Below are 21,682 nucleotides of genomic sequence, written 5' to 3'. Positions count from 1 at the left end.
GACTCCATTGAAAGCCATTCTGGTTCACGTTATGTGAATCGGATGTGGCTCAAAATCCATCAGATTCTCATACGGAGACTTCAAACGTTGTCATTACAAGACAGCCGACCGTCGGCTTTGGCCGCCGCTACCGGGGTGATGCCTCTAGCTTCAGGCATCACCACGGTACAAGCAGTTTCCTGAAATATCGGCAATATCGGTAACCTCAGGGGCCGATTTGGATATATCACGGAAAGTGCATATCGGTGCTGCCGATAATCGGTCGATCCCTAGTATATATACTAGGTGTATAAGAGTAAGAGAAGGAGTGAAACACATCCTCGCAGGAGACTGCCTGGGTTAATTAAGTGTGACACCTTAATGAAGAGTACTGCTGACTTTGGGTGCAAGATTTGCCTAGCACAGTTTCCAGAATATATACAAAACAACCTGCACCTTATTTGGTGTTAGTATAAAAAGAAAAAACAAGAAAGAAAAAAGGTTTCAGGAAATCCAGCACCAAAATTACTGTATGTGGTCTTGTTCTAAAAGGACTTACAGAGTACACAGTGCTACTTCAAGTAGTACAGAAAGAAATATGTAAGCTGACATTTGTGCTTGCTCCTGAAAATGCCTGTTACATGGCTGTATCTGCCTTCAATTCCTTCTGAGTCTCTGAGCTGGAAAAATTACATATTGATTAAGGGCAAAATTTCCAAACTGCATATTTGTTCTGGGTGAGTAAATTAAGTAATCGAATCAGCATGACAGCCAGGAAATTAGCATTTTCTGAAAGTGTAACAACTTTTTATCAATGTGCAAACTACCACAATCATACTAAGATTGTCCAACATCCAATCTGTGTGTAGGAGTCATGTCATTCCAGCTGGAGAGAAATACCAACACTTACCCTTCCACAAATGTGTCAAGCTTAGCCAGTTCATCGGATAATCCTACTAGAACATCAAGGGTGCCAACCTGGAGATAAAAGACAGGAGATATTAGTTCCAGGATGGAACCTGTCACTAACAAAAACTCCAAACATCCAAGCTCACAACAAGAATATTACATTTCTAAATCTTTACAGCCAAATCAGTGATTCCCACTGATAGTGCCATAGTGCCAACAACACTATTCAGTACTGCAGCTTCCAGGACTATAAGAAGAGCATTACATTGCTGAAGACTTCCAAGGTCTGCTCCTGCCAGTTCTCTCCACAGAGCCTGAAAACATGACAGCACTGTGTAATGCAATCGATCACACCTGGCTCATAGCATGCAGTCTTCCACTATCAGTCTGATGGTGTGACATTCTGTAGGTAATAGTGGAAACATAACTGGCCTAATGGATATCATTTTATATTTTGCACACATTTAAAAGCAGGCGCCTTTAATTATAATAGACTGTGAAGCTGACCTCATTAAAATGGGAGTAAACTCCCATCTCTGAATTGTACCTATAGGTAAGCCTTATTATAGGTTTACCTATAGGCACTGTAAATATCCCCTAAACATGCACAATTTAGGAGATATTTACTGTATATGCAGCCAATGACTTCAACACATGTGCTCTGAAGGAATGGCCACCCAGGCCATTCCTAAGAGTCCTGTGCCATAAATGGCGGCTCCCCCGCGCATGCGCAGGAGTGACATCATCGCTGCTCCGGCCACTCACATACCCGGAGTCAGCGGACCCGGAATAAAAACCAGGGGAAGACTGGAAGACAGAAGCTGCCTCCAGCGGTGACAGTGCATCGCTGGAAGACAGAAGTGGCCTCCAGCGGTGACAGCGCATCGCTGGAAGACAGAAGCGGCATCAAGCTGTGACAGCGCATCGCTAGAAGACAGAAGCGGCCTCCAGTGGTGACAGCGCATCGCTGGAAGACAGAAGTGGCCTCCAGCGGTGACAGCGCATCGCTGGAAGACAGAAGTGGCCTCCAGCGGTGACAGCGCTTCGCTGGAAGACGGAAGCGGCCTCCAGCGGTGACAGCGCTTCGCTGGAAGGCTTCATTTTCAGGTAAGTTTCACATAATGTACTAGTATGCGATGCATACTAACTAGCACATTATGACATTACCTTTTTTAGGTCAGAAAAACACCCAGCAGTTTACTACCACTTTATGGTGAAAAAGTGTGACCCTTCATAAGCATAAATAGAAAATAAGAATAAAGCAGTACCGCGGCCAAATCACCACAAAATGATGAAAAAATGAAATTATAAATAAATGCCCATAGACATGCGCAGTAGATCCCACACCATGTGTAAAATCGTCAGTGTCCTGATGGGTAATCTTCCCATAGTGCAACACCATAGACCACCATCACAGTGAGAAGTGTACACTCATCGTCTATCCAGTGACCTCTAGATCAATAAGGCTCGGTTCACATATATGCGATGCGGGAAGGCAGCTCGCACAGGATCGGATCGCACAAGTGTGAACCGCTGTGCGATCCGATCCTGATGCGGCTAGAAAAAAGGGTCCTGTGCGTGTTTGGTGCGGCTGCGGTGCGAATTTAGCCATACAAACTGTATGGCTAAACTCGCACCGCACAGCCGATCGCATGTAATGTCAGAGCAGTGCGCTCCGATATTACATGCGAACCCCGCACACGCACAAGTGTGAACCGGGGCTCAAGGTCAACAAGCGCTTTGGGATTAGACAATATCATCCAGATTGATCACACCACTCTTCAAAAGATCTTTTCAAAATCCCCCAACTTCTTCCATCATCATTCAAGAACACCACAACATTAAAGCCAAAGACATACAAGTGTATTATTTTATTATACCAGATAATCAAGAGTAATAAAATATTCCACTCACTTGCATTTGTGCCCAGATTCAGCACCGATGTAAACACCCTATGTAAATGCTTTCCATGCCGTACTTCCAACAGAGCATCAGCGTGTGTTCCAGCAACTGGAAGTTCAAGCGGAACATGACGTCAGAACGGACCCAGAAGTGATGACACCCATTGAGCCTCAACTAGTTTAGCTGATCTCATCTTTAGGTAGCATCTAATCCCAAAGCGCTTGTTGACCTTTATTATGGTGCCGAATCTGGGCACAAATTCAAGTGAGTGGAATACTTTATTACTCTTGATTACCTGGTATAATAAAATAATATACGGTACTATAGTATGTCTTTGGCTTTAATGTTGTTGTGTTCTTGAATGATGGTGGAAGAAGTTGGGGGATTTTGAAAAGATCTTTTGAAGAGTGGTGTGATCAATCTAGAAGATATTGTCTAATCCCAAAGCGCTTGTTGACCTTTATTGATTTAGAAGTCACTGGATAGACGATGAGTGTGCACTTCTCACTGTGATGGTGGTCTATGGTGTTGCGCTATTGGAAGATTACTTATCAGGACACAGTAGATTTTACCACAATGGTGTGAGATCTACTGAGCATGTTTAGAGCCGGTTCACACTGGGGCGACCTGTCAGGCGACCTGGTCGCCTGACAGGTCGCCTGCCATAGAGAAGCTGTGGACCTGTTCTAATAGGAGCGACACCAGTCGCTCCGACTTAGAAAAAGGGTCCGGAGCTTCTTTGGGGCGACTAGGAGCGACCTGCATTGACTTCAATGTTATGAAGTCCATGCCGGCCGCTCCGAGGTCGCGGTGCGAGCAGCGCACCGCGACTTGTGAGGTCGCCCCGGCAAGTCGGATCGCTCTAATGTGAACCGGCTCTTATGGACCTATATATTTCTAAATACATTTTTTTGGCGATTTGGTCGTGGTAGTGCCTTATTCTTCTTTACTATTTTTCATTTTAGATTTGCCTAGAAATAAAAGTACATGGATTTTGTGTTGGGTAGTAACACTTGTTTTAAGTAAGGGGACATTTTGAAAGGAAAAAAAAAAGTAGACCCAAGTGCAAGCTTTTTAGGCCTCTGCTCGAAGACAAGAACCTGACACAGTTCTGTGTCTGAATAGATACACCGAGCTGTGACTCGGCTTGAGTGCCCCATAGCAAGCTGCTTGTTGTAGGGGCACTCACCAGGAGGGAGGGACCAGAAGAGCCGAAGAGGGACCCCGAGAAGAAGAGGATCTGGGCTACTCTGTGCAAAACCAACTGCACAGAGCAGGTAAGTAGAACATTTTTTTTTTTTTTTTTTTTTATTAAGGGTCCATTCAGACTAGCGCGACTTGTCAGCCTGACAAGTCGCGCTCGGTCGCGGGCCATTGATTAGCACAGGACCCGTTCTAATAGGGGCGACGCAAGTCGCTCAGACTAAGAAAAAGGGTCTTGTACTACTTAGGGGCGACCTGGGAGCGATTTGCATAGACTTCCATTATGTGAAGTCCCTGCAGGTCGCCCCTCGAAGTCGGATCACGCCAGTCTGAATGGGCTCTTAAACAAAACCAAGACTTTACAATCACTTTAACGTCATCAACACCTAAAGTCATCACCAACACTGACCCACTGATGCTCAACTTACCAGCAATCCCCTGCCACACCTTCCCCTTTCCCACCCCAGCAATAAAATCTCCCTGAACACTAAGGGGAGGGGTTCAGGATGGATGACCTCACTCCTTCTGCTATGTCACAACTGGTTGGTACACCCAAGCACACTCACAGGAGAAGGTCAAAAGTTACCCCTTAGGCTAGCCATACACACATAGATTTCTCTTGTGGACTGAATAAGACAAAAATCAGTGGATTCCCTCCTCCGCTTTTTAAAGCATGGATAAAGGAATCTGCATTGCCAAGTATTGTATTCAGCACCTGCGGCTGTCTGAATACCTTAAAGCTGAAGAAAAGCCTAGCAGTAACTATTCTTATAAATGTTCCTTTCCCTCTCCTCCTACCTATCTTGTCTATTCTGCAAAAAAAAAAAAAAAAAACAAGGTGTGTGTACCTACCTATTTTTAATCTTTTCCAGTCACAGCAGCCCACAGCTCCAATGGCTGGACCATGAGAGCTCATGGGTGACGTCATGGCTCCTGAAATGTGCAGCCGTTGTCAAGTGCTTTCATTACACAAAGCTACAGGATCATGTGACTGGACCAGAGCAGGGGAAAAATAGGTAAGGACACGCATTTTTTTCCCCCTTTATACAAATGAGGCAGGATAGGTAAAAAGAGGGGGAGGTGGAATTTTTAAGAATAGTTAGAGTTGGGCTTTTCTTCCACTTTAAGAATGACTGCATGTGGCAGGATGCAATCACTGTTTGACCAAACATTTTCCACTTAGCTCAGTCAATTTTTAAATTAGCTTTTGTAGAGCCAGGTGGTGCCAACAGGGCCACTTGCGTCTCAATTTTTCTTTCCTGTGTATGGCCAGCTTCACTAGAAATCACTGGGTGCTTACTAGTACATTATGTGAAATGTTAATTGTAGCACCCAGAAAATTGTTCCTGACAATGATTGTGTTTGTGGAATAGTAGAAATGACGTTCCAAACTTGCCTCTTTCCCTGTACCTCCAAGCTCCCAACAGACGCACACCCAAGAGTTCATCCCTGCTCAGCTGTGCTGCTTATCAAGTAGAAATGAATGGGCTGTTGGACTGCCAGACAATTACTTACCTTGAGGTCGGGTATGTTAAATTTGGAGTTGGTCGATAAGTTATTGTTCTTGGTTGTAGCTGCCATCAGTTTCTCCCAGGTCTGCTGGCAGGTTTTTTCCCCCGGGGCAGAGATCAACCAGAACTCGGTCATGATTGCTGGTTAAATGCTGATCTCACTCAGATCTTCACTGTAAAAAAAAAAAAAAAATAATAATAATAATCTTAGCAATTTTACTTAAACATTTTAAAGAAAATGTAGAGCCCCTTACACTTGGGGTGGGCTCCATTGGAGTCCGCTGCTCAGTGGGGAATCTGTCCACTGATCCTCACTGAGCAGGTGGATGGCTGGTCTGTGTCTGCTACTTATGTAGAGCAGACACAGACACAGCCCGCTTTCTTCTATGGGCGGTCAGATGTAAAGGGACCACCTGTCCGTTTACACCAGACTGCCATCCAATCTGCCAGATGGAGGGGGATCCCCCGCCGGTCTGGTTTTATCGCCTTGGATCAGAGGTTGGCGGGTGCAAAGGGACACATGTCCATTTACACCCGCCGCTCCATAGAGGTGACTGGAGGGTCAAATTGGGTTTGCCTGAAAAACTGACAGGCAGACCTGATTAGCCCACTAATGTGAAAGGGGCCTTAGGTGGTTTTGTATATATTTACTTTGTATAGATGACACTTACAATTTTGTTCCTTAATATAAAATATTTTAAGGTAGATATGAAATATACATATAGGGCTGCAACGAACGATTATTTTCGTAATCAATTAGTTGGCCGATTATTTCTTTGATCAATCAGATAATAACCTAAGAAAATTTTGGTGTATAATTTAGTTAATATGTAAAGTTTAAAAAAATTGGATTTTTGACTTACCGTAAAATCCATTTCTCTGATGTTCATTGACGGACACAGCTCCTTATATTCTTAACCATTGGGTTATGATGCCCCCTACAGGAGTAGGACACTAGGCACAAAAAAAAAAAAAAAAAAAAAGTCTGGCTACGCCTATGGGCAGTTCCAGGGGGTATACTCCTCTCAGTTTAGGTACTCAGTTTTGTTATAAGCAGTGTCAGAAAAAATACAACTCTACAGGGGGGTGGGTGCTGTGTCTGTCAATGATTAGAGAAGAGAGTAGAGAGGGTAGAGAGCGCTTTAATAGGAAAAGAGGAACCTAACCCCTGATGGAATAGGCCTGAATCACTGTCTGTCTGATCCATCTTGGAATGGTTGCAGAGGAAGCAGACAACCCTGTCCGAGACCCATCTGTAAGCACAAATAGTAAGTGTCTGACTTCCTAAAAGACTCCATAGCTGCCAGGTACACCCAAATTGCCTGAATAACATCCAAGGCATGCAAGTCAATTTCCTTAGTATGTTGTTGGCCTGGGACACAGGGAAGGCAACACAATGTACTCATTCAAATGGAAATCAGAGATGACCTTTGGAAGGAATGATGGACAGTAAGGTGAACACAAGGATAACGCCGCCAGTCAACACAATGTCTTCATTCCCACCTTCAGAGACAGCGTAAACAAGGGAATCTCCCGAAGATTCTCAAAGGTAAACTTCTGGAGGATTGAAAGCACCAAATTGGGGTCCCAGGGTGGCAACGGAGACCGCAATGGAGGAAGCAAATGACGAACACCATGAAGAATGGTATGCTCCAGGGAGTGTGGCCAAGGGTCGTTAAAAGAAGACCGCCAAAACCGACACCTGGCCCTTTATGGTACTCAAGACCAATTTCGATTCAACCCCCCGTGAAGAAAGATCAAGATCCGAGCCACCGAGAAGGAGCAAGGATGAACCCCAAGGGACTCACACCATGCGATGTACGTCTTCTACGTACGATGGAAGATTTTCCTAGAAGTAGATTTCCTAGCTTTTAACAGTGTTGGAATCACTGATTCAGACCAACCCCTATCCTTCAGTACCTGACTTTCAACAGCCAAGCCGTCAGAGCCAGCGAATGTAAAGCAGGGTGGAAGATTGGCCCTTGGGACAGCAGATCCTCCCTGAGAGGAAGCTTCCAAGGAACGTCAGGCACCAGATCAACGTACCAAGCCCTGTAATGACGATACTGACCCCATGGGCCCCTGCATCTGTGGCAACCGCCAGAGGATCCCTTGACCGTGCCACGAACCTCTGCACCTTTCTGTTGAGCCGAGATGCCAACAGATCCTCCTCGGGTGTGCCCCACTGGAGACACAACTGATGAAAAACCTCCGGATGAGGAGACCATTCCCCCTGGTCCAACGCCTGCCGACTGAGGTAATCCGCCTGCCACATTTCCACTCCTGGAATATGTACGGCTGAAAGGGCTGGAACGAATATTCTGCCCACCTGAGAATGCCGGCAACCTCCAGATCCGCCAGGACACTTCTTATGCCCCCTTGGTGATTGACATAAGCCACAGCTGTGGCATCGTCTGATTGAAGATGATCCGTCAAATATTCCAGGCACAGTCTGATCGCTTGGAGCTTCAGGATATTGATCGGTAGTCTGGACTCTTCCAGTGTTCAGACCCCCTGAGCAGAATTTCTGTCGAGAACGCCTCCCTACCCCGACAGGCTGGTACCCGTGGTGACCAACATCCAATACAAGGGTAGAAAGGATTTGCCCTTCCAGAGCGCCAGAGAACAAAGCCACCAGAATATCCCTTGCAGGGACCTCGTATGGAACCGTGCAAAAGGGACCGCCTTAAAAAGGTAGACACTATCAGGCCCAGCACTCGCATGCAAGTCCGGAAGAATGACCATCTGCTGGACAGCAGGAGGAGAATTGCTGCCTGCAGTTTCTGGAGTTTGTCTAGCAGAAGGAGTACTCTGGGTAAGGCAGAGTCCAGAGTCAGACCTAGATAGTCTAGTTTCGTGGAAGGAACCAAGGCAGACTTCTGAAGATTCAGAACCCAGCCAAACTTCCTCAAGGTTAGTATGGAGATCTCTAGGTTTTCCAGCATCGCAGTAGGAGACTCTGCTCGCAGAAGGTGGTCATCCAAATAGCCCAGGAACGCGACCCCCTGCTGATGCAACAATGCTAGCATCGGTCAAGGGGCTCACAGCAGGGCATGGGGCACATCAAGGGGCTCACGGCAGGGCATGGGGCACATCCAAGGGGCTCAGGGCATGGGGCACATAGCATAAAAATGGGGCACACAGCAGGGCACACTGCATGGTACAGGACACAGGATATAAGGCAGGGCACACTGTTGTAGAAGTTTTCTTTAAATGCAGAGTAGCGCAGGAACCAGCTGTAATAGGACCTCTCTTATAGCACGATTCTTCCTGCCTTCCCCTCCTCTCTTCTCGTCCATCCCAGGTGATGTCATTTACAAGCACCTGGGTTGGGCAAAGGGGCCGGCGGGAAGGACTGCGCTATGAGAGGGGATGACGTCATCTGTGACATAAGGGGGCGGGGTCTCCCGATGACGTCAGTTGTCGGCCACGCCCCTAAAGGCTATATAATAAGCTGCACAGACTGGAGACCGGCATAATCACCGGAGACGTCGTCGGAGGAGGACGAAGAAGAGCCGACAGCAAAAGAGCAGAAGACCGGAGAGGAGAAGACAAGAACGGCGGACAGCCAAAGAGCAGAAGACCGGAGAGGAGAACACAAGAAGGGCGGACAGTCAAAGAGCAGAAGACCGGAGAGGAGAAGACAAGAAGGGCGGACAGCCAAAGAGCAGAAGACCGGAGAGGAGAAGACAAGAAGGGCGGACAGCCAAAGAGCAGAAGACCGGAGAGGAGAAGACGAGAAGAGAGGACAGCAAAAGAGCAGAAGATCGGAGAGGGAGAATACCGGATGAAGATTTTTAATAAACTTTCCAAAATGTCTCCTGTCGTTATGTACACACACTGCCTTTTATGTGGTTAATGGGTAGGGGTACAGTGTACCCCATACCCATTCACATAGGGAGGGGTCCGGGATCTGGGGGGCCCCCTTGTTAAAGGGGGCTTCCAGATTCTGATGAGCCCCCTGCCCGCAGACCCCCACAACTACCGGCCAGGGTTGTGGGGATGAGGCCCTTGTCCTCATCAACATGGGGGCAAGGTGCTTTGAGGTGGGGGGTGCAGAGCCCCCCCTGCCCCAAAGCACCCACACCCCCCATGTTGAGGGCGTGTTGCCTGGTATGGTTCAGGGGGGGTGGGGCCGCTCACTCGTCCCCTCCCCTTTCCTGGCCTGCCGGGCTGCATGCTCGGATAAGGGTCTGGTATGGATTTTGGGGTGACCCCACGACGTTTTTTCGGCGTGGGGCTACCCTCAAATTCCATACCAGACCCTAAGGGCCTGGTTTGGAACCTGGGGGGGAACCCCACGCCGTTTTTTTCCCCATTTTGGCGTGGAGTTCCCCCTCAAGATTCTCACAGCGCAAGTCGCGCCGCAAGTCGGATCACCCTGATCCGACTTTCGGTGCGACTTCCATTCAAATCAATAGGCTCCCATAGGGAACCATTGATTTTGAATGGAGGCAGAAAAAACGCTGCTAAAAGCTACTGTGGCCAAACGTGCAATAACGCTAATGGAAAAAGCTACTGAAAGCACGTTTTTACAGCTGCTTTTTCCCGGCGTCAAGAAACAGCTTTGGAGCTCGTTTTTATGACGCCCTGTGTGCATGGAGCCTAAGTGGTGGGATTGAGGGGAAAAATAAATGTAAGTGTTTTTTTTTTGGCTTTGTATGAATTTTGTATAATGAGAAAATTAATAAACTTAATAAAAGAAAAACGCATTACACATTTCTCCCACAGTCCTTTCCAATTATACACTATGATGTTCTTTAGCTTGCAACTTTGTCATCAATAGGACTCTGCAGGACAGACCTGTAGAAGGAGGGGGGGGGGGGGTGGGATCACTGAGACCACAAAGATTATGTTCGCAAAATTCTCAGGTCTACTAGTCAGTCTCTTGTTTGTAATGTCTGGTTGGCCCGGTGTATTTGGCTCTCTTGGGACATGCAGTGCAACCATTTACCTTTCTTTTACCCCCTATACAGTTAGAGAATATGGCTCCTTACAGGACGATCCCCAAGGCTTACTATGGGTGCAAATACTTTACAATTGAAAAAAGAATAATAGCACTGGAAAGGCATTTGATTCTGTAATCCACATGGTAGCCACGGCTCAATCTGTCTGTGCTTCTTTATTTCAGATACTGTAGCCTCTAGTCATATCATTTTTGCATGTGCAATCATTAAATATGTAGCAAACGCACAACAAACACAAAACAGCTTGTGAGAATGTAATTGCTGCTTAGGCTACCACTATGTGTACACCAATAACACTGAGCGGTCAAATTGAACAGCCGAAACTAAAGTCTATATGTGCAATTACTGTTTATACTGCAAGCACACCAAGTGGCTAAAGTAGCCTGAAGGCACATCATTCACAATAAAAAAGTAACAGATAGTGATGTGCTGACATAATACTGCTGATCATATGACAAACCGTCCCTAATTGACCGGTTTGTGACCACAATACACCTTTTAGAGTCATCACACACAGCACCCTGTGCACAGAGAATGTTAATATAGCAGCAGGGAGAGAGGGGGGATTCCTAATTGTCAGAAATTGCCGTCAAGCTGATAAAATAGTTATGGAGTTATAGCCAAGTTAACTGACATATGCTGATAATGCTACAGATGGTCTGGGCATTGAAGGTTCAAAGACCTCTGGGCACAAAGGAGACAGCGCCACCTTCCACTTTTTCCTCATTGGCTCACTGGCTGTGATTGACAGCACCAGGACTCCCACTGCTGTGTGAGCCAATGAGAAGAGAGAGAGGGAGAGAAACAGGAGAGCCGCTGCTCTCATGCACATTGCTGGATCGAGGAAATGGGGCTCCGATAAGTCTTATGGGGGGGGGGGGGGCTTCACCCAGAAAGTTGTTTATCTACTGCCTTTAGAACCCCTTTAAACCTTGTTCTACACAAGACCTAGATTATCCTTTTGCATGGTCCTTTAGGCATGCATTTCATGTTCCACCCTAGGAAAAGAATCCCTGTGACCTTATTGCTAACTAAGCGGAAAAAGGACATTAGCAATGTGGTCCATAAGTATCTGAGGGGAGGGTCCATAATTACTGAGTGCCTTTGTTCATAAATTATGGCTTTCATTCTTGCTCCTAGAGTGCGCCTGAGATACGGGGAGGTGGGCTCTGTTGGGTCACAGAAGAATGTGAATGTACAATGTATATGTAAAGCGCTGCGTAAATTGACAGCGCTATATAAGTACCTGAAATAATAATAAATAATTGAACCCCCTTTGGAGACCTGTCCTTTGACTTCCCGTCCCAGTAACCAAGAACATAGTAAGGGGACATCTCGCCTGCAGTGACATGGTAGAAACAGAAGGGAGCAGAAATCTCTTCAAAAGGCATCCATGCAGCTTTTTAGTAGAACGTCCTGTTCTATCACCAATCATCTGAGTGTGAGGGAATCTCTCCAATGGGGGCAATAAAACATGATAGGGTTTCTAAACCTTCAAATGCCATCCAAAATTAAAAGAAAGGTTTAACCTTTAAAGCAAAACTTTGGTTAAAAACAAAACGAACTGCCCAGCCAATTTAAAAATAAAAATGCATCTTTGGCTGCAATACTCACCTACCCTCTGGGGCTGTCCAGCACACATTTTTGGCTATGCTTTCAGTTTGAAAGATGTCCAGCATCATTGATCTACTTCCTGTGAGCCCAGACTGTCAAGAGTGCGGGGGATATTTTCTTGGTACACTTTGGGCCCCTTTGTACCAATTGAGGATCTTTTAATTGCCACGGCCTACCTGAGTATTGTTGCTGACCATGTCCATCCCTTTATGACTACAGTGTACCCATCTTCTGATGGCTCCTTCCAGCAGGATAATGCACCATGTCACAAAGCTCCAATCATCTCACCACTGCTTTCTTGAACATGACAATGAGGTCACTGTACTCCAATGGCCTCCACACTCCCCACATCTCATCCAATAGAGCAGTGGTCCTCAACCCTGGCCCTCAGGGCCCACTAAAAGGCCAGGTTTGCAAGATAACTGATATACATCCCAGGTGATATCATTTGCTGCTCAGTGATTACAGTATTCTAGTCTGCATCTCTCCAAGGTAATACTTAAAATCTGGCCTGTTAGTGGGCCCTGAGGACCGGGGTTGAGGACCACTGCAATAGAGCACCTTTGGAATGTGGTGGAATGGTAGATTCGCAATATGGATCTGCAGCAACCGCGTGATGCTATCATGTCAATATGGGCAAAAATCTCTGAGGAATGTTTCCAACATATTTTTGAATCCATGCCACAAAGAATTAAGGCAGTTTTGAAGGAAAAAGGGTATTCAACCTGGTACCAGCAAGGCGTACCTTATAAAGTGGCCGGTGAGTGTGTGTGTTTCTAACCTGCTCTACTGGTTTTGGGGGGTTTTGTGAGGAAGTCAAAAAACATTCAGCTCTCCAGCGACCTATGGGCTGGAGAATTCTCACAGAAAATGCCAGTGAGGTGCTGAGCTCACACCTTCATAAACTTGCCATTTCTGTGCATGTCAGTTATCGCTTCTCTGTGTGCAGAGATTATCAGCTGAGAACATGTTCTGCGCTGATCATCTCAGTTTCATAAACGAACTGAGATAAGCTGCAATCCTGAGCTCTTCCTGGTTTCAGAAATGGACACCTATGTCCACTGACCCTAGGCCCACCTATCCACGATTTCTGCGTGCTGCTTTTGAGCAGGCATGGCTGCCCATTCAAATGAATGGGCTACCGTGCCTGTGTTATTGCAAAAAAAAAAAAAAAGTGCATGCACCTTTTCAAAAACGCATCCCTGTGGTTCCAACACTGTAATTTTACTCGCGTCAGGGTGCATTCAGCCTGAATGGCAGCTCCGTGCATCTCCGCAGAGCAGTGCGTTTTCACTGCGGGTAGTTGCTTGTGGGGGAATTGCTGCGATTCCTGCTCCTGCACGCAGAGATGTGAATGTAGGGTGAGATGTGTTTTTCTGCACACATGTGATTGGTTCACACCTTATGTGTGCAGTGATGTGCAGAAAAATGCAGCTCAACAGGGTAGGTGTGAATAAGCCCTTACTCGGTGGATCTGAAAACTTCAAAAATTTAACAAGCAATGCACTCATGTAGCAGGTATATCTCTGCAACTGTGCCCTCTGCCGCTGCCATTTATATATTTTTTTTTTTTAACCAACATTAATGTATGAATGTATCATTTAACAGCCATATAGTCCATATATAGCTATATAGCCTTCAGAGACCCCTGCTTCCAGCAAAGGTTCGGGGTAACTAAGGGTATACACTAGAGATCGACCGATTATCATCAAAGCTGATATATCGAGGGCCGATCTGCACTTTCCCTGACCAAGGTGGCCGATAATACCGATATTTCGGAAAGTGCTTGTACCGGAGTGATGCCTGCAGCTAGAGGCATCACCCCAGTACCAGCATCCATAGCCGACGGTCGGTTGTCTTGTAATGACAACCGATGCGGCTGAGAAGCCACTCGGCTGTCATTACAAGGAGCGGGAGGGGATGCCCCCCCCCCCTCCCGCAGCTCACCTGGGTCTTCCGTCCCCCTGGCAGACCCAGGCAACCAGCTGCACGGCCGCCAAAGTCCCGATCAAAGCGGCTCTGATCAGGTCTCCATGCAAAAACCCGGAAGTGATGTCATGACATCACTTCCGGGTACTGTCTGGCACCAGATTAAAAAAAATGACAGCATTCAAAACAGCCAAACTTAGCGTTTTGAATGCTTTTAAATGCAGAGGAGGGGTTTGGGGTCTTTTAGACCCCCAGATCCCTCGACAAGAGTACCTGTCAAATTTAAAAAAAAACATTTTTTTAAATGTATGAAAATATGGGCGCATATCAGCCGATACCGATATGCATTAGCCAAAAGATGGGTAACGATATCGGTCGATCACTAGTATACACAGCCTTCAATCCCCGATCTGATAGCTCAATGCAATTAGCAGTAACCTATATGGAGTCAAAATGTTCACAACGTTGAAAAATCTCAGCACAATGGTGAATAATCCTTCCTCTTCTCAAAGGAAAGAGGAAATGAAGTGCCTAGGTTGCATGATATACAGCAGTCCACGATATTTATGGACGGGGAGACATCGGGCAGACTTCAGACACTATTAGCCTTTGAAGCATAACTGTACTTTTAGCAGACGTATCCTTAAAATGTTGTCACCTGCACTCCAAGCAAACCCCACCCGTTCCCCCCAAAGTCTGCCATTTACCTGCCCATGATCCACAAAGATCTTTGCAACCACACAGCCTCTCCATTGAAAGTATCCTGGCCACTGGCCAGGCTGCACATGAGCAGTAAAATCCTAATTTGTTCCTATAAAGAGACCATCAACTGCTAAAGGCAACAACTGACAGTCCCGTGTAGAGGCTGTGTGGCTTCCAAAGGCCCCACAGCAAAGGACTTCATGAATTGTGGACAGGTAAAGTGGTAGATATGGGGGTTGTTAGGAGTATGTGGATGGGGGGGAACATTTTATTTAAATCAAGTTGATTTAAATGACAATTTAAATCATGATTGAAATCACTTGTAAAAAGGCTTGACTTAAATCAACTCGATTTAAATAGCCACTGCCATCTCTGTCCTGCAGCGGCTCCTCCTCTGACCCACTGTTGACTCACTGACAGTTCCATTCACTTGAATGGGGCGGCTGGGGATGCGGCAGTGACATTAAAGGTGAGGGATGGGGTGTCAGCAGGTGAGTGGAGGCCCGCTAACAGGCGCTGCCATGATGGATCTGAAATGACAGGTGCTCTCTAAGAGCCGATTCACATTAGCGCGACTTGTCAGCCTGACAAGTCGCGGTATGTCGCGGTCCATTGATTAGCACAGGACCCGTTCTAATAGGAGCGACACAAGTCGCTCCGACTTTTAAAAAGGGTCCTATACTACTTTGGGGCAACCTCGGAGTGACTTGCATAGACTTCCATTATTGGCACTTTTCCACTGCAAGTACCGTCTCGTACCGGCTCGGCTCTACTCGGCCCTGCTTGGCCCGGTTTGCTTTTCCACTGCTGGTACCGCATGGTATAGTGTCGGAACGGTTCGGTACGGTATAGGTTTGCTTTTCCACTAAAGTAGTACTAAAGTTAAGTGGGTGGGATAACAACGGGGTGGGTGGGATTCTCTGACCAATCAGTGGCTAGTAGTGACAGCATGCAAAGGATTGTGGGATATGGTACCAGTTTGGTACCTGTTGGAACCACAATCGAGTAGGTACTGTGTTTTTTCAGAGCCGTACCGTACTGTACCATTCGGTTCCATGCAGTTGAAAAGCAAACCTATACCGTACCAAACCGTTCCGACCCTATACCATGCGGTACCATGCAGTGGAAAAGCACAAAAGCGTGCCGAACCGGTACGGTTCCATGCAGTGGAAAAGCGCCATAAGTGAAGTCCCTGCAAGTCGCGCTGAAGTCACGGTGCACAGCGGTGCATGCGACTTCACAGGTCGCCCCCCAAAGTCGTGTCGCGCTAGTCTGAATGGGCTCTAAATGTAAGGACTTATTCTTGTTAGTAGTTAGAATCTTTAATATTTGCAAACAAAATTAAGGTTTCCTATTTAGAATAATAAGCTGCCAGGTTAGTAAAGCAGCAATATCATAATGATTCAATCACACAGTTTGTAGTGTACATAGATTTGCAAAAGGAAGGATGAAGGAATATTCCTGAACTTTGTTTTATTTCATGATTAATGTGAAATTGTGCGAATGCATCAATGCAGTGCATGTTATCTTAGCTTGCGGGCTTGGATTCATTGAATGAGTTTACCAAAAATGTAAATTTTTCAGAACATACAGCCTCATGCTACATAACTAAGCTCCATTTGATGCTGAATAAATGAAATTATTAATGTATCTTAAATAAAAAAAACTATCTTTAGATAGATTTTTATTCCAAAAGCCTTTTATTAAAATAAATTTGATAAAAAAAATGTTAATTATTGCTTTTTGTAAGTACACAGTATTTGTATATAGATGAATTTGAAAGTGTATATTGCTAGAGGCATAGCAGGTAACAAAGGCTAAAATAACTACCTTTCCTGGAGAAATTGCTGTTTCACGTCCCATCCAGTGATGGTCACATGACCAAATCCCCAGGTATTTAGTCACATGCTCTCTACTGCAGAAAAGTATAGACTGGCATGCCCTTCCCTTGACTGGTGCTTAAGGCAACTTGGAGGAGAATTCCCCAGGAAAGTTTTTTCAGACCATCTATTACACATCATGTACTCATGGCAGCAAGACTGGTAGACATAGCTTCTAGCTGACATTGAAGCATGTCTTTTCCTAAAATCACTGAACTACTTCCCTTCTTTAGGTTTAGCAATCGCAATACACAGAACTGAAGTGAGTGGTCAGGCCATTTCCTGTCATGAGTTAAGAGACATTTCTTCCACTATGTCAGAATGAATGGAAGGTGGGGGGGGATGGGGCAATGCTGTTCTTTTACCAGTACAATGATCCTACTGGTAGAAATCACTCACTGCTATCCATACAAATCAGTGTGTTCAGACTAAAGCCTCGTACACACGCAACGATTATCGGCCGACCGATCGTCCGACTTTTGTCCAGAGGTGTGTTTTGTTGGTTGGAATGTGCCTAGACTGCACGCAAATTTTCTCGGCCAACAAAAATCTACTTCTGAAGTGATGTCATGTGCTGGTTGACTTTCCGTATGTTTTTTCTTCTCTGTGCATGCCCAGTCTTGCTCATCAGATTTTTGTCTGCCGAAATCTGTACTGACTGATGGAAAATCGGCCGTTGTGGTGACGGCCAACAAAAATTTTATATTCTGCACACCAGATTTTATTCGGCCGAAAAGTCGGAGTTGGTTGTCGGAAGCATCATACTAACAAGCCGAAAATCGGCAGATCGGTCGTTGGACGAAAATTCCCGGCCGAATTTCGATGCGTGTGTACGAGGCTTAAAGATGACCATAGACGTCCAACAAGACTTACAAGGGTTTATGATGGGGAGAACAGGGATGAGTGAACTGATTTGTCCAAAATCGATTTCTCCAAAGCGAAACTCCTAATTTATTATTTGATCATTGAGCTCCTTAGATGAAATATTTTTTTAAAAAATGAAAATCCAGTTTTTGTAGGGTGCTTTTTTGTGAAAGATAAAAAAAAAAAAAAAAAAACCTAAAACAATGAGCAGTTTTTTTGGCACAAGAATAGATCACATTGAGTTTTTGTATCTGCTTATGAAGCCAAATGAGAATTTTTGATTTTAGATTTTTATATGTGACTAATTGTATCATTAAAAAAAATGGTTTAATAAAGCTCGAGGATTAAAAAAAAAAAAATAGAAGGATTGTGCAACCCTCAGCGGCTAGTTAAAGTTGATTGCCTGCCTCCTCCCCAAAAAGGAAAATAGAAAACAAAAAAAAAAAAATCAAAATCGTATTCATTTTGCCCTCCTTTACTTTGACTGTCTTCTATTTTGCCACAATGGCAGATTTTTGCTGAGATCTACCCTTTTCTGACGAAAGTCCTGGTACATAAACATTCTTGATCTCTTTCATCCCCAGAGGAGACACGTGTCCACGCAGATGATCCTTGCTTATCTCGGAGGGAACATCAGCTTTTTCTACAGGTACCTATGGACAATTAGTGTATGGATGCCACAGAACAAAACATCATGGTGCAAACATCCACTTTCAAATTATGGAAATAAAAGTGTTGGTACCGGAATCAGGCCACGTTGATCCTCCCTTGTCCTGCCTAATTTTAGGTTCATTCTTTCCAGATTCTGTTACAGATTGTTGTTGAAGCCCTGAAGAAAGGGAGTCCAGTCCCCAAAAGGTGTTAGCTGTATCGGTCATCCCTGTTTAAACAATTTAAATTAACTCGCAAAAGTGAATGACGTTCCTTACTAGGTGGTCCTAATCACTTACCGAGGATTCAATCTTCTAAAATGCAATTTTCCTTTAGAGAACAGACCAATGCACACCTACCAGTATCACGGGTCTACTTCCTCCAAGTAGTAATCCCCTCTACCCACCTGCCTGGGTTCAGCCCTGCTGCAAACCTACAAGGTATTTCACATGGGCAACAATAACAAAAGGTTGATCTGAGTTTTTACTGCCCAAATAAAAAAAAACATGGCGGCCATTCAGGGCCGTACAGATTACCATGGTTCCACTACTGCAAGTTTAACATGGTATGTCATGTTTAGCAGTTAGTACTGCCTGCTAACTGCACCCAATGTGTCAACTTCTTGGCATGTGGTTGCAGCACATTATCCCCCCCGGGATCAAAATAAAAATTGCTTTTCAGAAGCCGTTTGCAGGCATTCAGGAGGCAATAATGCTGCCTCATGAATCTGTATGTGAATATCTGTAAGCCACCTGTGGTCCACTGCTGATCTCTTTTCAGGGTGGTAAACTCTGCCACTAATGTGAACAAGGCTCAGCACAGTTATGTTGTGACCCATCACATATACAGATCAGCTCAGGTTTTCTCTGAACTAATCTCTAACCCAAAATTCCACTTTTCCTGTACTCCAGTGAGCTCTGGAGTGGAGAATGATCCGGCCTGCAGCTTAATGGAGTAGAAAGAAAAAAAGAAAAGATTCAGAAGTTTGGGTTAGAGAGGAGTTTGGAGGTCGCTTGAGCTAATATTTATCCTCATCCACGACTCGAGAGCCAACGTCTAAGGCAGAGGTGTCAAACTCAATTTTATTGCGGGCCGCATCAGCATTATGGTTGCCCTCAAAGGGTCGGTTAAACCTGTAAGATTAGATGTCCAGAGCAACCCCCACCCCCTTACATGAGATGTCAAAAGCCCCCCCCCCACCATAAATCAAGAGTCACCCATCCTTCCTGACATCACAATGCACCCCCTTACCTTGTGCTACTGTCAGGAAGAAGATGCGGGTCTGTAGGAGGAGTTCTGCCCTCCTCTCTGCTGTGGACTTCTGGGAAGGGGGGGCAAAGACAAGCCTTTCTGCAGCAGTATAGAGAAGCACAGGATCTGGTAAGGAGTTCTGTCCTCTCTGCTGCCGGTTACTGAGACAAGGGGGGTGCTTCAGCTGCAGGAGAGGTACGAGGGCCACATGAAATGGCCTGGGGGGCCACATTCGGCCTGCGGGCCTTGTGTTTGACACCTGTGGTCTAAGGGCTCATTCAGACATTCCACACACAGGTGATTGGGGGGAATCCCTCCTACTGAGCCTTTGTACTTTGACAGAGGGAAGACTTCCCTGCCATCAGAATACAGTAATCGGCGCCGCCGGCTGAGCTGATCAAGCAGAACATTTTCCATCAGGCTGATTGTATACAAGTCAACGGATCGACTTGCGTACAACCAGCCTGCATTCACATGGTTTGAAATTTGCTGAATTTCGATCCATGTATGGCTGGCTTCGGGGACTAGAGAAGAGCTCCGGTGTGATTGGCTTCCAGCATTCACACTGCAGATATCTTTACATGCTGCTTCCTAAAAATTCTAGATGTCTACATTTACAGAAGCCTCCACCCCACCACTTTGAAGGGGCTCCACCATTTTTAAATAGGGCCAACATATACTTATTTGGTGCTTTACGGAAACGACTGAACCGCTTACATCACTTACCCGCCCCTGAGGAGCTTACACTTGCATGTCCCGAATAGAGATGAGCTCCAGCATGTTCGGGTGCACTTCAGGACCCACATGGCTGAGCCCCCCCCCCGGGAAGCCATCACCTGCAATGGGCCAATGAGGAAGGGAATGCCTCGGCCACAAATGATTGGCCCATTACAGATGACTGCTTCCTGACGGGCATGTGATCACCCTCAAGCTGGTCTCTATTAGGCCCCATTCAAACCTCAGCATTTTGTAGCTGGAAGCAGCTCAACAAGCAAATTCCCATTCATTCAACATCTGAGCGTGAACAGAGGCCACTGAAATAAATGGGATTCTCCTTGTTAAGTAGCTTCCAGCTACAAGATCCCCCGGTGTGAATGCAACCTTACGGAGTGCAAGCTCTTCAGGGGAGGGTCAGTGATGTAAACGGTTTGGTCATTTCTAGAACGCACCGCAGCAGTATATGTCAGCGCTATATAAAAATGGCAGAGATTCTCAAAAACTGGGGAAAAAATCTAGCAATGTCCCTGTAAATGACTGGAGACATCTAGGATTTTCAGGCAGCTGCATTCAATAAATGCCCTGGGCATGCTGGAAATTGTAGTCCCCCCCTCCAGTAGATGGGAGGGGCAGTGTCACCTCTATCCTAGATACACAGGGGGATGGTGTCAATGGTCAGATGGGTGAATCAGTCATATGATCTCCCCACCCACTGATGACACCAGAAGATCCCCCCCTCCATGTATGAGCTGATCGCTGGCTGCCCTGCATACATAGTACTGACAGATCCATACCTGGGTGGACGAGGAACGAAGACTGGGATCGCTACACACAGGCGACAGCTCTGCTCAGCACCTCTCCGCCATCCTCTCACTCACAAACCACCGCACAGCTCTCATTACAAGGAAGAAAGACGAAATACAAACACATAGATACCAATGTGTCCGCAGTACACGGCTTGGCAGAGCCATTTTGTAGAAGCCAGGCCATGGGTAAAGTAATGAATGGGCTATAACAAGATGGCCGCTTAGTGCGGAGACAACTATTATAAAGTAGATAGCGCTCTGCTGTTCGTTGCTCCGGTCACACATCGTATCACATGATTGTGTCAGCTGACACCCATAACAAGGGCTGAGCGCAGCCAGCTGTTCTGCCTCTAGGGGCAACATCAGTGCAGCCGTGCGCCGCAGCGCCACACAGCGGTGAACAGCGAAACACACGCAATAAGCTCACTTCATAACACTGAACTATACAAGCATGAGCAGGAGGAGGTGTGTAATAAAGCAAGCATGGAGTACAATAATGACACATGCTCTGATACGTCGTTATTGGAATATGGTGCTGAAATAAATCCACATACAAAATGTCCAAGAGGGAATAAATGTAATAAATACTTTAACCACTTTAAGACCAGAGGATTTGGTTGCTCAATGACCAGGGCCTATTTTGCGATTCGGCACTGCGTGACTTTAACGTACAATTGCGCGGTCGTGTGACGCTGCACTCAAACGAAATTGACGTTCTTTTTTCCCCACAAATAGAGTTTTCTTTTGGTGGTATTTGATCACCTGTGCGATTTTTATTTTCTGCGCTATAAACAAAA

At 45.9% G+C, this 21,682-nt stretch overlaps 1 protein-coding gene across 1 annotated transcript in view; it reads right to left on the bottom strand.

The window, feature by feature from the left end:
* Positions 1-21,007, bottom strand: part of ATP6V1C1 (ATPase H+ transporting V1 subunit C1) — a 59,353-nt gene extending 38,346 nt beyond the window's left edge. The window contains exons 1-3 of the mRNA XM_082259336.1: positions 20,874-21,007; positions 5,509-5,677; positions 890-957 (exon numbers count right to left, since the gene is read on the bottom strand). Coding sequence (XP_082115462.1) covers positions 890-957; positions 5,509-5,640 — 200 coding nt within the window. The 5' untranslated portion in view covers positions 5,641-5,677; positions 20,874-21,007. The remainder of the gene's footprint in view (positions 1-889; positions 958-5,508; positions 5,678-20,873) is intronic.
* Between the last annotated feature and the right edge of the window lie 675 nt (positions 21,008-21,682).

Source organism: Pelophylax lessonae (genome assembly GCF_965119305.1).
Source record: "Pelophylax lessonae genome assembly, chromosome: 5".
NCBI classification, from domain to species: Eukaryota; Metazoa; Chordata; class Amphibia; order Anura; family Ranidae; genus Pelophylax; species Pelophylax lessonae.
The sequence above is the reverse complement of the archived record's forward strand: the minus strand, read 5'-3'. Positions and strand labels throughout refer to the sequence as shown.